Source organism: Anabas testudineus, chromosome 24 (genome assembly GCF_900324465.2).
Source record: "Anabas testudineus chromosome 24, fAnaTes1.2, whole genome shotgun sequence".
Lineage (NCBI taxonomy): Eukaryota > Metazoa > Chordata > Actinopteri > Anabantiformes > Anabantidae > Anabas > Anabas testudineus.
The window spans coordinates 10,539,936-10,555,953 of record NC_046632.1 but is presented as its reverse complement, the minus strand read 5'-3'; the positions used below and the strand labels follow the sequence as shown (position 1 = coordinate 10,555,953).

Here is a 16,018-nt window from a genome sequence, read left to right as displayed (position 1 = left end):
ACTAATGGGCATGCAGTGAATAATTAAGATAAAACAATTACAGTAAGTTATTGTCATATTTTTAAGGCTATGTACTTGATTTATCAGTTTTATGTCCACGGTTGCAAATAAAAACAATATTATTACCAAAATAAAGCTGCAGAAACTCATGTTTGAACATTCACATGTGTTCTGTCGCCACAGCAGTTGGAAAAGATTGAGTCTTTGTCTTGTCACTTATCTTTGGGGGTGTTGTTCCTCCGTCGGGGTAGCGCCTTCTGGACTTGCCGGGCCCGGTTGCCGAATCCGAGAGACTGCAGAGACTCGGTGATGAAGCGCTGTGTGGGAGAGACGCACAGCACCACCAGTAGCTTGGCATCACCACCTGGTGGACAAAAGATATTTATGAAAAGACTGAATGCAGTAAAGTGTATTTGTCACATTTAGGGTTTGGACGTGTGCAGTCCTGAAGAGTGTATGTACGTGTTTTAGTGTGGATATGCCCGTGTATCTGTAGGTGGGAGACTGTGTGTCATCACCGATAGCATCCTGAAGGAGATGAGTGAGTTTGCTGTTCCTGTAGGGCACGTGTGGTCTCTGCTCGGCCAGAGCTCCCAGGACGTCAGACAGAGCAGAGAGGCTGCGGTTGATGCAGGACACTTCCCACAGTGCAGCACCGGAAACTCCAGACATACCTGATACACATACACACACACACACACGTACATCATTCAGAGGTTTCTATTCCAGTTAAAGTCTCGCCTGGTGCATCTTAAACACTCATTAGGGCCAGTGTTCCCATGACATCTATATCCTCAAAGAACATCCCTAAGCATTGTGCCCGTCTTACCAACACACTCGCTCCCTGCCAGGTCCACCAGCTGCAGCTTGGTCCTGAACGGGGTCTGTGAGATGCTGGCCCTGGGGGAGGGGCAGGGGGAAGCACAGGGAGAGGTGGCGGGGCTCGAGAAGAGTTCATCAGATGAGCTCCCGGCAGCGGGGTTGGCACGACGACAGCGCGGACTCCACCACGCCCTCTGGGTGGAGCGCTGCATGTCTTTCTTGGCAGCCTGCAGCCTGCGGGCTGAATGGAAGATTATTAAAGTCGCAAATAAAGGAATGCGTCGTCCCACAGGTGCATGGGAGCGTGTGTACGAGTGCAGCTCACCCAGGGCCAGCGCGTTGGGGCTCTTGGAGGAAATGGTGAGAGTGACAATGAGGTGCGAGCGTGAAGAGTCAGTGTGGATCAGAGTGTCACAGTGAGCCCTGAGCTTCTGAACTCTGCTGCTGATGTGCATCACTTCAGAGGCGCTGAACACGGGCCTGTGAAACGTGCAGAGAAAGTCATTACATGTACTGGGAACTGCTTCCTAGCGAGTTCATCATTTCAACTTAACAGTGTGGAATAACGTTTGCTGCTAGTCTTTGCAGCCACTCAGCTCTATTGACCAGTGGAGTTAAAGTTAAACAAACTGATATTCCCACCGCACTCACTCATATGTGAGGGAGGTGACCTGGCTGGCACCAGAAGAGGTGGTGATGACATCCCGGCGCTGCCTGACTGCATTACCCTGCTCGTCTCTGGCAAGCAGGTCAAACACTTCATTGTTGTGCACCTCCACCACCGACACCTCCACTGCGTGGCTCTCTGCAGGCTTCTCTGAGATCAGCCTGACTCACTCACATAAGAAGAGATACACATCAACAGTCAGGTACTGTAAAATTCAAGGCGAATTCAAGGAATAAAACACAAAAGCAACAATTAATTACACAAAAACAAAACAAATAACCAGGCCTGTCTCTCTTTCACTCTCTGTCTCTCACCGAAACAGCTCAGCAGCAGCCTTGGGGATAATACCCTGCTGTGCCTCCTGCTGGGAGCCCGAGTGTTCTTCCAGGGGCTGGGATCCCATCATGGTGTGAGTCTTCCCACTGCCTGTCTGTCCATATGCCATGATGCACACATTATAGCTGCCGGGAAGGAGGAGGGATGATTCATGCTGAGAGTCATGCAAACATATTGTGCGGATTTTATTTGGTTTCGTTTCGCACTCACCCGTCCAGCAGAGACGTGAGGAGCGGCTTGACATCCTCAAACACGGCATCTTGGGAATCCTCTGGTCCGTGAACCCTGAAAGAGACAAACTTCCCACAGTTAAATAAAACATGTAACCACACACAGTAACATTCATTGGATCTGATCAGCATTAGATTTTACCTTTCAAATTCAAACATCTTGTTTTGCACTGGCATCCCCGTCTTCAAGCAGTTCACCATCACTGTGTCCTTGAATGAGAAGTAACACAGGACAATAAGTTTAATAAAGCAGGCACTCGGACATAGAAGAGAATCATTTCCAGAGAGTCTGTGAAACTTACATCACTGACAGCAGAAACCACTTCCTCTGATGATGCAGGTCTAGCAGGAAAGATTGGATTACGTTCAATGTCACCTCATGTCAAATACATAAATCACCTGCATAAGTAATGTGGGATCTCTATTATCATATACTATTGATATTGTTGGTGATGAATTATGTGAATGACCTACCCTGACCCAAAAGACTGGACGTGGTCAAAAGGTAAAACCGGGCGCACCCTGCAGTGAACCCTGATGTTCCCTCTCAACTCCTGTTTGAAACCAAAGGTTAAAATCTGATCTTAGCACATTTCTAACTGTGGTATAACCCAATAACTTGACAACAAACATTAAACATCTGTCCTCACCACCAGCGTGTTGTGCAGCTCTTTCCTCCTCTGTCTCTCTGCCCCGCACTTCTCCTTCTCCTCCTCCAGAGAGCGCTCCAGAGCCGCAACGCGAGCCTGCAAACCTGGACAGAAGCGAAAATGTTGAGATTGATGGCAGATAAAAGAATTAAAAATGAAATGAGGAAGGCTAAAGGCTCATGTTTTACATCATTAGGCCACTGAGGTGTTCATTTTAAGGCACCAGGCTGGATTTTATAGGCAATATCAAACTTACAGTTCAAGCTGTCCTATGATTAAAACTGTTAAATTAAAGTAAATATGTGTCTCTATCAACTCACAAACCAAAAGCATTTGCTCTGAGGTGTAATTCTTGGACTAAAGGCTAAGTCTTTAATCCTGGAGCACACAGTTGGCACCAAACATGTCCATTCAGACACAGGGCAGGACAGGACACAGTCAAGAATAGACAGGTGGACTGTAAATACAGCTGAACAGAGAACGACGAGAACCGTTTGCCGCCTTCAGGGGTTATTGGAAACAGAAATACATCTCACACTGTGACCTTACGAACTGGACAGTGTGTGCTCCAGGCTTACGTGTCCCAAAGCGTTTGACAAGATCAGTTTCTATCTATCACGACCAGCCTGCAGGAACGTCAACAACAGCAGAGGCAACCTTGGACAAGCTCGGAGGGAGGGGGGGTGAGAGAGAGACGAGAGGGGAGCAGCAGTGTGAGAGGATTACCAGAACACACCTCCTGCATGAGGAGGAGCGCGTAAGCCACTTCAGAATAGACACACAGCGGGTGAATGAGTACCAGAAAGGTGTCAATCACCTCTCTGTGTGCTGAGCAGTGAAGCCAGATCCATGTCAGAGATGCTGGATGTGTGGAAACCAGCGGCTCCCACTCTCAGGTACTTACTCTGAACCTCATCTCCGTGGCGATCGTTCAGGGAGGAGCCGGCTCGCTCTACTTTCTCCAGCAGCTGCTTGCTCTGCACCTCCAGCTCAGTGGCAAAGTTCACGTACACGGCAAACACCTCGCCGAGGTCCAGCTTCAGAGCCTGTCCCCAGCACAGAGAGCGGACACGTTAAAAGCTTGTCAAGCTGTGTGACGGCTTGTTGTGCACGTCCTTCTGTGTCTCCATATAATACACACACACATTCATCTGGCTGCATTTGTACCTGGACCTCAGACAGGAGTTTGGCGAGGGCAGACCAGGTTATCTTCTGTGCATTCCTCTGGTGCTGACGATTCAGGTTCAGGACCTTAGTCTCCTCTTCATGGTTTCGACGCAGTTTCCCCAAACACTGAGAAGAATATATCAAATACAAATAAAGATTAACAGTAAATAAATAACTTCATTAAAGCCGATATTTTGTACGAGCAGCACGACAAACACAGATGCTCAGTGTCATTAAACCCAGTCAGGTGTACAGAAGCGTCAAATAAATATTAATGACGTTGCCTTTAAACATCTCTCGAGTGTTTGCCCTGAGCAAAAACTAAAATGAAGCGTCTTTGAGGAAATGTGGTTAGCAAAGCGTGTAATTGGTCAACATCTGCTGTTTGCTGGCATCTTAATCAGACAGAGCATCAGCCATCTGCCCCGCTCCAATCTGTGGGCACACTGGAGTCAGCATTTCTGATGGTGATGCTGTACGTTAAATAAATGGCAATGAAATCAGGAGCATGGAAAGTTGAACTTTTCTGACTCACAGCACTAGAAGAAACTAAACAGGAATGTGGGATTCCCACAGGCCCTCAGGTTTCAGCTTGGAGTCAGTAATAAAAGGCAGACATGCTCTTACCTCAGCAAGTCTCAAATGCAGAATGGCATTCTCTGTCTCCAGCTCCAGTAATCGCTCTTCTTTGCTCTGAAAACACAGTGAAACATATCTCCTGTGCACATTATGTAAGACTGAATCAAACTACACCAGCTCTGAGCCACATCTGAAATCAGCTGGACATATTCTCCTGTGTCTTACCCTCAGTTTGTGCTCCAGCAGATGCACCTGATGCGCAAATATCTGGTCGCGGTTAATAAAGAGAGGCATTTTAACTAAGAGAAAAGCGGCAGACAGAGAGAAGAACGAGGGTTTTACTTCTCTGCCTCCTCAGCTGGACTAGTCACATCCTCTGAGGTCACATCGTTAATCCGATTAGAGACGGTGAGCAACAGTTCAGCTCACCTGTCTGCGCCCGCCAGGTGAACACAGAGCTGACTCCTCAGAGGGAGGAGCCTGAAATAGATGATGATGATGATGATGATGATGATGATGATGATGATGATGATGATGAGTATTGTTTGAAGGCACATCCCGATTTTTATAACTCAATGCGTCGATATATGTAATAACTATGTGCAACAGGTAGGGGGCAGCAACACCGGTGAGAGGCCACGCGTCCAAAGGAGGAAGTAAACAACACGAAGAAGAAACACACTTCCGGTCTTCCGCACAGTCACAGTTCAGTGATCCGGCAGCAGGCTGTCACAAAATGACTAAAGCTAAAGACAAAAGACGGGAAAAGATCAGTGTGGCCACAGAGGTAAGGTGTCGGACACTCTCTCTCTGTCCATTAGCAATGTCCGAAGTTTGATTCTCGTCTCTTGCCAAGTATTTTATTTAAGTTCACTCACTCATTCATCCATTCATTCGCAGTGCGGACTGGCTGCTCTCCCGGTGAACAGTGTGTTATGCATGTGTGTTAATGTTTTTGAAGTGTGTGCATTAATCCAGTTCGTCTAGCTTGTGTCTCACCTGTTAATAATAAATACTGTGTCGTAGATCGACCGCTTGGAGGACAGGAGGGCGCGTTGCCAGGACAACCTGGAGAGGGCAGAGTTCAGGAGCAGGAAGGAGAAGCTGTCCGACAGGGAGAGGTGATGAGGATGATGATGATGATTATAGGGCTGGTTAGGAAAAGAAAATACACAGGTTCATAGGTTTCTATTTTAAAACCCCTCTGTCCGACCTACAACAGTAATCAGACACTCACCTGCCTATGTACTTTTTATTATCATTCCACTGCAGCAGGTATAATAGAATTAAAATGAGGATTCATCCATAGGATCTATTGAAGACTTGAAAAATGAAAGCAAAAAACAAACAAACAAGTGATTTACTCACTTTGCTGCTTATTCTAATTGTGCTGCCTGTCTTTGTGTCATCTTTTGTGCTCCGCAGACAGGAACTAGAAGATGAAATGACAATCATGAATGAAAGGGTGCAAAAGCTAGGTGAGCCTATATGTTTCAAATGTTTATTTGTTACTTCTAAATATATTTGAACTGTCGCCAACTGGCTAAACATACACAAGGCATTTTTATTTCTAATCTTTAATTCTCTGTTTTAAATTTGTCCCGGGAGAGGTAGGCTTCTCTTCACATCACTCTTGTTTGTCCATTGTAGACAAGGAGCTGGAGACCCTGAGAGGAGAGAATCGGAAGAACATGCTGCTCTCAGTTGCTCTGCTTGCAATCAGCGCTTTATTCTACTACCTGTTTTTCTACAATGAGGAGGACTCGTGACACCGTACACTATCTTAAAGGGACCTACTGCCATTAAAAGAGCAACACACTCAGGAGAGTGTTGTCATGAAATCAAATATGAGGCCAGTGCTGTGGGCACAAGGATTAAACACAAGGCAAAGTGTGTTTTATTATGGAGAGATACTCGGTGCCACTCAAGATTGCTTACACCTTTTCTGTGACTTATTACATTTGTATAAATAAATAATGGCGAAGGATTCACAAACTGTGCTTTTTGCAATTAGGAAATTAGTTATGGGAGTTACACAGGACCTGAAGAATGTATCTTTTGCTTTATAATACAGAGATGCTGCCATTAATCCATCACTTAACAAGAACCTAAAGATGCCAAATGATCTTTATATCAGTCCTAATTGTGTATTATTAGTTTTTTTTTTTGTCTTTTATCAATTGTTTTTATAAATATATTCAATATTCATTTTGGAAGCACCATGTTTTCTGCCACTTGTGAATTAGTGTGTATTTTTATTTTCTGCTGTGCTACTTAAAAATAAAGAAAAATAAAGAAAATTGTTGTAGAGTTCATTACATGACTCACAACTGTAAACAGAGTCATAATTGTATTGTAATTGAATGTGTCATCCCAGGAAAAAACATCAAATTACACATGTTAGGGGAAAACAGTGTTTGATCTCAGATCTCAGTGGGTGGGATGATGTGTTATGATCAGAAAGTTTATTGTTTGGCATACATAGCGGAGAAATGTTTCATCCATCGGTACAGTCATGATGTGATTAGAGTGGCACTAGAGGGCAGTCTGTGAACGTCTCACTCTAGTCGTGGTAGACTGTATGAAAAAAATAAAACAACAGTCCTGATATTGATTCTTATTGCTTCATCTATAATGACTCCCTTCAAGCCTCAAGACATACAATCATTTCTGCCTCATTAACCACGTTTCCCCTCAGGAGGCAAATATATTCAATAGGTAAAATCACGACTGTGTTTTTTGCAACTAGATTCTTCTGCTCAAACTGCACCACGCAATTACAGGCAATAAAAATGTGTCGGCTCAGTAAATCGATGAGTTGCATCCCATTATCTGCTACTGTAGTGTGAGAAGATGTTTCTTGATTGCTCTTTCACCTAACCCTTTTCCTCAGACTGCAAAACAGAAGTTTATTTTCAGTCTTTTAGGTTGATAATATTTGATATTAGAAATTTAGGATTTATTTATAAGTGTAGCATTATCTATCTAACACATGTGGCCTTAGTCTTCTTCTTATTATTATACTTTGGATGCACAGGGAAACTCAGTCAAATGTATGACAGGACAGCTCAGCAAATAATTGTTTGTGTGCCCTGCCTCCTACACACACCTATTATCACCAACGCAGTGCACATCACACCCACACACATTCACTCTCTCATCCCCAGATAAAACAAGAGTACACAAGCCCATTATGCAACACTTCTGTGTGATTTAAATGATGATTATTGACACCGAATAAGTTTGGACATTTGCTTTCATGTTGTGCTTGATACCATACTCATTTAAAATCATATTTTAAAAAAACCCAAACGCTTCAAAGGTGACAAATAATTAAAAATTAGTGTGAATATTTTAATGAGTTACACTGCTGTTAAGTGCTTTAGTTTTAATTGGCACTTTTAGGTTACTCTTAAATGTAATATAAAACTAACAGTCATTAGATATCGACCTTGTGTGCAGCTTTGCTTTTCATGACGCTGTGGGTTAAGTGGTCCGAAGTTATAAAAGTACATGACTTACATAAAAAAATACAATAGGTCCATGTGTGTAACAAAATGTCAGATGTCACTTTGAATTAGTTTGGTTGGTAAAGGAGAACCTCACCCTCTGCAGGTGAAGGTTCAGGGTCAAATGTCATTTTGTTATGTAAGTTTTTTCAACAGTGGTTTGGTCATCTCTGCAAGTATTGAACCTTTGGTGTTGCCTCCTTTGGCTGGTTCACTTAATTTAGATGACATTATGAAGGTTTTATATCAATGTTTGGTTATATGTCAGCTGAATTTAATATGCTGTATGCCTTGTATGATGCATGGCTAATTATGCATACTGTATATGCAGTGCTGCTGCATTATGTACATTTACTGAATGATCTATAAGTAGCAAAAAAGTCACAGAACATATCTTTTACTTAAGTAAAGGTAACAAACCCACAAAATATAGTTAGTCTATTGCGAGTACAAGTGTGGGAAGTACTGTGTTTCAAATATCACAGTGTGTTGTTTTTTATTTTCTAACAACTGCTGCGTGTAGTTTTGAATCATTAAAACCCCTGATAAATTGGTTTTGCTAAGTACATCTGTATTGTTGGGTTTAAATGCCTCCCACTTCTCTGATCTTTCTACATCTACATAATTGTATTTTATGCAGCCACCTCACCCTGAGTGATGTGGCATGTGTAGAAAAGTATCCTAGGCTTATTTCTTTTAAATTGCCGGCATTAAGAGCAGCTAATAGTAAGAGGTTTAGTCATCATGATCAGATACTAATGCAAGTCATATTCCTGACTCCTCAGGGTGGTCACAGCTGAATTTGCAGTGGCAGGAAAAGGAATTTCATGGTTTTCTGCATAGTGTTTTAAATAAAACGTGATCTGATCTTTATCTAAGAGTATGAACAAATATAATGTGCCCAAAATAACAACACAATAAAAATTCTGATCTTTTATGTCTATTGAGAACAACCATAAAAACCTCATTGGCAAAATGTTTTGTGGACTGATGAAACTAAGTGACTACTTGAACTATTTAGAAAGAACACCCAGCTCTACATCTTGCGTAAAAGGGTCACTGCAAATCATTACGAAAACATCATCCGAATCCTATGGTATGGAGAAGGAAACATCATGATTTGGGCCTGCTTTGCTGCATCAGGGCCTGGCCAGCTTGCAGTGATTGGGGCGAAGATGAATTCCCAAGTGTATCGAAAAATTGTTAAAACAGGAAAAAGAACCAGTCAGAGGCATTGCACACTAATTTAGACTGTCCTTAGAAATAAAGAAACCAGTGAGGTCCACAGAGGAGATCCATGATCCGTGAACTGCTTTTCACTTTCTTGAAATCCATTACATCTGCTGTGGTACCCTCAGTTCAGAGGGAACATTCTGCTCTTTTTATGTGTTGTTTAACTTCTAAAGTCAACATAATTAGGTAGTGTGAGTACAACGCTAAAACCTCAGCAGTGCGCTACTGCTCATAACACTTATTAAGCTACGTTAAAAAATGTCCTTCACCCACACTTGTTGTGTTACACAGTGTTTTTCTGAGAAGCCAGAGGAGTTAATATGCTCCGGTCTCTCAGAGGGTTTGAGGTTGGTCTCTCTGTGTCTCTTCTATACACACACACACACACACACACACACACACAGAGCATGGATGGAGCATATACAGTACAACACACAATACAGACTGCATACAGGCATCACATGCACACCCACTCGCAATCTGGTAAGATATCCAGGAGAAAGGCTTCTAACAAGCACACTCATACAGTACAGCCCACGTGCACACAAACACACGCACAAACTCACACTCGGCTGTGTTTGAACAGGCCACAGGCAGACGGGCGAAGGCAAATGATGATAGCTTTTATAGGAAAGCAGATTTTATACCGCCGATGTGGCATTGTCTCTACTTTGCCACGAGACAAAGCATGTGTTTGAGAGTGTGATCATCACGGTGGAGCCCGGTAGCCCATCTAATAATCACCATGTAGGCAGTTCCAAGGTTTTCCCTGCATCAGACCAGGGAGATGATCAGAATATGATTACTGGGTCTGTCTTTTTTCCTGCCACGTGTCTCTCAAACTTTCCTGCAATATCACTTTCATTTGAATATGCAATAACAACCAAGGACGGAAGCAACAACCAGCAATTTGTGTGATTACACAATCAATAACACCAAAGCCTTTTCCATCGAGCTAATGGCTAACTCAGTAATAGTAATGTTACTATGGAGAGCACTTGCTACACCAGTATAATTAATGCTATTAATGAGAGAATCATTCGAACGTGTACTTTGGTAATTGCCTGGGCAGTTGCTCTGGTCCACACTGATCAAGCATTACATAATTCAAACACTGCAACCAACCTCTATTTAACCTAATGGATGTAATATCAAAGTAAAGGTCTACAGGTGAATTTCAGTGTTGCTAATATTCACCTTTGCAACAATCGAGAGTCTGCTTCGCTGTTGAGAATAAACAACACACATGCACAGCTCTAAATGTATTTCTTAACTTTTTTCTATAAGAAATAAGCCGTTATAATTTGGAAGTTTAAATGTAACGTGCAGAAATGTAACGCACGCCACTGAAGTCAACTTCCAGTGATGTCAATAGAGGCAATATACTAAGTAAATAAACACAAGAGAAAGTAGAGAACAACAAAACGTAATCAAACCCTCTGCCTTATTATCTCCACAGGTACGAGTCCGTTCGCTTTTGCTGTACGTGATTTTGCACAGTGGCTGGAAGAAGACAATCTCCTGCTGAACGGGAGCTCAGAAAATATTTCCCAGACTTTCTGTAATGCAACTATTACTGGAACTATTCTTCTTGCAACATGGTAGGTGGGATTTTAGTGTCATTCAGCTCATTGTTTTGGCTTTTCGCCCAGTTTTACTCCTTAGTTAAGTCATGATGATATCACTTTCAGCCAAACCAGCTACAATCCTCTAAAAACCCCATGCACACCGAGCCCACATCAACGTGGATGAGAAACCTTTAAAATGCAGTGGCACCTGGGTAAACTCCAGGTACTGGTGAATATTGTAAGATGTGATGGGAAGCTTCAGAAACACTAGTAAACAGATCTTTTTTCTGGTCACTGAGTGTAACCTTGTGGCAACTAAGAAGGCATCAAGTGAAAATGTCCAAAGAAAACATAAACAAACACTGTTTACTGAAGCAGGCCGTGAAAAGACACGCCAAATTTAGACTGAAACATAAAACCTTATCGTTTCACAAGTTAACTGTGTGCAAACACAGCTGCAGCCTCGCCTGCGTTGGTGGGTGACCTAAAGCAGGTGACCATTATTTTACGGTTTTTGAAGGCTATTGTTGAGACACAAGTGGAACCAAGCTGCCCAACAGAGACAAAACAAGGGTTATAGGAAAATCCACATGGAAGCTATTAAAAAAAAAGGAGCCAGGTGGTCCACAACAGCATCCTTGCTCCTGTGTGGCACTCTAATGCCCTCCACCAGGACCCGTTTAAACATCCTGGCACACAAACAGCTCTATTTCTCCCTGCCAGGTTCATTCACAGCTAACTTGGAGTGCACACAGACTTTTTTATCATCTCTCTTTTCGCTTTGTCACACACAGATACACGTGCCGATGGCTGCTTTCACCCCGTGCTGTAGAAGTTGACAAGACAAGAGATGATAAGGCAGCAGCCTCCACAACCTTTTCATTTCCTGCACTTGTACAGTAGAGTGCATCATATCTTATCAATGCATCCATATACCAAGGCCAATGAGGACATAGGCAGATAGCAAACTGCATTAAATATGTGCTTGTTGTAGTTCATAGCTGGGTATTATATTTAACCTGCACATCCAAGTGCTGTAATCAAAACTGCTGTGCACACTTGACCACATGGCACATGTTTTCACACGTTTGTGGTATCTCTCTCTATCTCCCATACACACATGCACGCACTGAGCAAACAGGCTTCAAATGTGTCTGGGTGTAAATTGAAGCTATTTTATCGGGTCAATGTGCCATTAGTCTCTCTAAATAGACCCACCTGTGCTCTAGAGAAAGAGTCTAGAACAAGGTGAGAGGGATGTAAAAAAACAAAAACAACTCATTTGTAACACAAGAACCCTGTTGAATAAGGATGCAACAGTGAAGACACAAGACGGGGCCGCGGTTTGGATTTATCTTTTTATTCCTCTTGTAGAAAATGTACATCAAAGACAATACAATTCAAAATAGAAAAATGGCACACAGCACTCACAAAGTTCAGACACTTAAACACGGTAAGAGCTGTACAATACTGCTTTGGCATTTCAAAAAACATGGAATAAAGTGCAAGATTTTCCATTCCTTTTCTCAGTTAAGTACATTCACAGATTATTTTTGTCTTCTTCACAGACGTTTCTTGTTCACAGCATTTCCAAAAACTAATCCTAACTTGTGTTGAGACATGTTAAAGTGCAGATACAGTATGCATGAGAAACCCGCCTCTCGCATCCCACCCCCTTTTATATTTGTAAAGCATTTGCTGTCAACTGTAAGCAGATTGTCGATGGTCATGGGATGGTTTTGTCTTTTTGCGCTCTGTTTTCTCACACATACATACTCAAACACAAAGAGCACCTTTTCTTTTAGACTTCGCTTGGTGACCTGGAACGGTAGGACCCGTTGGCCTGAAAGCAGCCACACAGAAGCATGTAGATGGAGCGCTGGATTTCTGCATTTCTGTAGGCGTAGATGATGGGGTTGATCATGGAGTTGTAGGTGGCTGGCAGCAGTGTGGCATAGGTGTACACTGACGGATATTCCCGCTCACCTACCAGGCAGTAGATGGCAAAGGGCAGCCAGCTGGCGCCAAACGTTCCCAAGATGATGGCAAGAGTGGAGACCCCTTTCTTAGTGGCGACGTAATGGGAGGTGGCAAAAAAGTGCTGCTGCAGGGCAATCTGGTGTGCATGGTGGCACACAATTTTGCAGATTTTGAAATAGAGGGTGAGCATGAGCACAAAGATGGCGAAGAAGGAGGTGGCCAGGAGCGTGACGTTGCTCCGGGTCAAAGGGCGGACGATGCTGCAGGAGGCCGGCTCGTCCAGGCAGTTCCAACCAAGCACCGGCAGCAAGCCCAAGAACAGAGACACCCCCCAGGTGCCCAGCAACATCAAGTGTACAAACTGCAGCGTCTTCTCTGAGAAGTATGTCAGAGCGTTGTAGAGGGAGAAGTAACGGTCCACTGTTATAGCCAAGAGGCTGCTGATGGAGGCAGTGAAGGAGGCCACCAGGAAGCCTACAGTGATAAGGCTGATAGTCTCAGAGGAGATCACATACTGAAACACAAAGTTCAGGATTAATCCCATTCCGGCCAGCAGGTCGGCTGTGGCCAGGCTCCCGATCAGCACAAACATGGGAGTCCTTAGTGTCGGCGTGTAAAAAATGATTGCTACCACTATGGCGTTTTCACAGGCAATGACAGTGCCTGACATACAGAGCATGATGTCCCACGGGTTGACGGAGAAGTCTAACGGAGTGGTGGAGAACTCCAGGCTGCCGTTGTGCTCCGGAGACTCAGCCTCCAGCCACGTTAGAGTCTCTCCAGCCACAGGAGCCGCGGAGGAGTCGTTCACCACCAGCGACTCGTTCATGTCTCCACGCTGTCGTCCCTTCAGTCCTGTGGGCAGAAGAGCAACAAGTGGTTGAAAAGCGGAACGTCTCTCTTTCAAAGAAGTGTTTCAGTACGTTGCTCGGAGACGTTTGAGCACAGTGTTTGCTTGCTGTCGCCTGTGAGTAAGGCTGAAACTGACTACTTACTCACTGAAATACACAGTGCCTGACACCACATTCCCCATAAAACAGAAGCAGTTTGAAAGTTTGTGCTGTATTTATAGGGAACAAAGCTTTTTTAGGCTTAGTTTGGAGTCAGCTGCACAAAGTCGTGCAAAAGAAAATCAACCCTAAACTTCTCATTTCTACATTATTCATCATACAGCTCATTTTAAATAAGATAATCAACAAAAACAAGTTGTCAAAACTTTGAGCTGCTTCATAGTGAGTAAACACTAAATAAATTCTAAGGCACATTTTCAAGACAGCTAAAAAATAATAATGTGCCCCAATAGGTGTCATGACTCACAACTGAGTGGAACATCGAAAGAAAAAAAAAAAATGTTATGCATAAATAGACAGGCATGATGAATTTTAAAGCTCTGTTTACAACTTAGAGGACAGTAGTGAGTTTACCATCCAAACATAGGAGCACAGTTAGTTTTGGGGTGAAGTTTCCTTTAAAGGATGTTGCAGTACAGGAGCTGTCTGTGGTGCTGAAACTACAGCAACTATAGGAAAGTAAATGTTGAACTAAACATCACTCATGTCATTTAATGTCTCATGTCTTTCATAAAGAACTTTAATAGCGTTATTTGGACCTTGTGGTGCCTAATAACTACAGGTAATATGTAGAAGTTATTCAATGGGAGTTTTTGTAGATCCTGTGAATTAAATAACTTAAGTTTTATTCCTGTCACTGTTATAAAAACTTAAACTATTAAAATAAAACGGACACAAACAATAATAAAGTTGTTAATCATTTCCCTGGTTTTAAAAGTTAAGAACACCTACCTCCGTGACAAAACGGGTGGAGCTGATATTTTCGCTGGAGTCAGAGCCCCTCGTCCGAAGGGAAAATGTGAAAAGATCCAAAAAAATCTAAATAAAATATAAAAATTCTAAATGATGGACGCAACGATTGTCCCCTTTTTTTCCTCCTCCGCCCCCCCCGTGGACCTTCTCAAGTGAAGCCCTTGATTTTGTTGTGCTTCCCACGCATGGGACAGACACCCAGGGCAGAGGTGCTGTGGAGCATTGGCCGGTGTTCAGCTCGGTGAGGACGGCGAACGTGATGAGGAGGGAAACGAGAGGGGACCGAGACGCGAGGACACGGGAGGAGAGCTTTAAACGGGAGTGACGTCACGGAGGAGAGAGGGTGGGGGGGGGGGGGGGGGGGGTAGAGAGAGAGAGAGAGAGAGAGAGAGAGAGAGAGAAAGAGAGAGAGAGAGACTTGATGCCAGACTGTCTGCTCCTGCATCTGAACCACCACCGCGCACTTCTCTCCATCTGATTCCAGGAGAAGGTTTGAGGACCTGGTACAAAAACCAAAGATGTGCAAAAACAAACCCAACAGATTAATAATGCAAAGATTATTATTATTATTATTATTATTATTATTATTATTATTATTATTATTATTATTATTATTATTATTATTATTATTATTAGGTTGTAGGACTTGATGATCTCTCTACTGTCCATCAAACGAACCTGTTTAACCTGAAGGATGAAATTTGGTGCAGTTACAGAGACACGACTTCCAAATGGAAATATACTGTAGGCTGTAAATAACTTGAAAGTCTAGTCCTAGAGTTTTACACTGACTACGTGGGGCAGGTCACCGTGTTTTAAACACCTGCTAAGTGTCACTGAGTGTAGTTTGAGTGGAGACGAACTGTCATCAGCTTCAACATGCGGCCTGTGGATGAATGAACAAGACAATTCTGAGTTTACTTTTAAATTAGCCTCTGTTCATCCTACTTAGAAAGTCTCATAAAGTCCAGTTCCCACAGTTTCGGCTGCACAGGCTCAGTGGAGACTGTTAATGTCCAGCAGTGACTCTGGTCCTGGTTCAGTGCCAGGACCATGATTCTCAAAGTTCAAACGTGATATTTAATAGTTGTTGGCCAACACTAATCAGAGCCGATTTCAGCCTTCGGCGTCTTTATCTGGTCTCTTGCTGTAGCCTAGCAACCAGCTCAGTTTAACTGGCATCACTTTGTCAGATCTGTAACTAAACAAATATTGAAAAGCATCCTAAACTTCCCAGTGTCCTTATTGAACCATGTTGTAGCTCTGAGTGCCTGCATGCAGGTGGAGATGCACTAATCTTTTGTAGATAGTTGCTGTTATCTTTAGTGTTTCAAATGAACTAAACATATGTAAATATTGTTATTTTAACAATTATATTATATTAGTATTACTGCTGCACTGATTGCCCATTGATTTAAATGCATTGTCTCCTCCTCATTGCTACAGTACTTCAT

General features: G+C 43.1%; 3 protein-coding genes across 3 annotated transcripts; 1 reads left to right on the top strand and 2 right to left on the bottom strand.

Moving 5' to 3' along the window:
• Positions 1–28: 28 nt before the first annotated feature.
• Positions 29–4,745, bottom strand: kif25 (kinesin family member 25). Its single transcript, XM_026341768.1, has 15 exons — positions 4,677–4,745; positions 4,500–4,565; positions 3,873–3,998; positions 3,610–3,751; positions 2,706–2,809; positions 2,530–2,609; positions 2,358–2,397; positions 2,198–2,265; positions 2,036–2,110; positions 1,804–1,950; positions 1,474–1,650; positions 1,148–1,302; positions 830–1,063; positions 519–674; positions 29–364 (listed from the first exon to the last, which is right to left on the bottom strand). Exons 1-15 carry the CDS (start codon positions 4,743–4,745, stop codon positions 213–215), a joined length of 1,791 nt encoding a protein of 596 aa, XP_026197553.1. The 3' UTR covers positions 29–212.
• A 387-nt stretch (positions 4,746–5,132) lies between these two features.
• Positions 5,133–6,963, top strand: ccdc167 (coiled-coil domain containing 167). Its single transcript, XM_026341538.1, has 4 exons — positions 5,133–5,238; positions 5,478–5,572; positions 5,877–5,929; positions 6,102–6,963. The coding sequence occupies exons 1-4, from the start codon at positions 5,188–5,190 to the stop codon at positions 6,218–6,220; spliced, it is 318 nt and encodes a 105-aa protein (XP_026197323.1). The 5' UTR covers positions 5,133–5,187; the 3' UTR covers positions 6,221–6,963.
• A 5,170-nt stretch (positions 6,964–12,133) lies between these two features.
• Positions 12,134–14,831, bottom strand: LOC113149460 (G-protein coupled receptor 6). The gene is made up of 2 exons (XM_026341598.1): positions 14,544–14,831; positions 12,134–13,596 (listed from the first exon to the last, which is right to left on the bottom strand). Exon 2 carries the CDS (start codon positions 13,568–13,570, stop codon positions 12,563–12,565), a length of 1,008 nt encoding a protein of 335 aa, XP_026197383.1. The 5' UTR covers positions 13,571–13,596; positions 14,544–14,831; the 3' UTR covers positions 12,134–12,562.
• Positions 14,832–16,018: the final 1,187 nt, after the last annotated feature.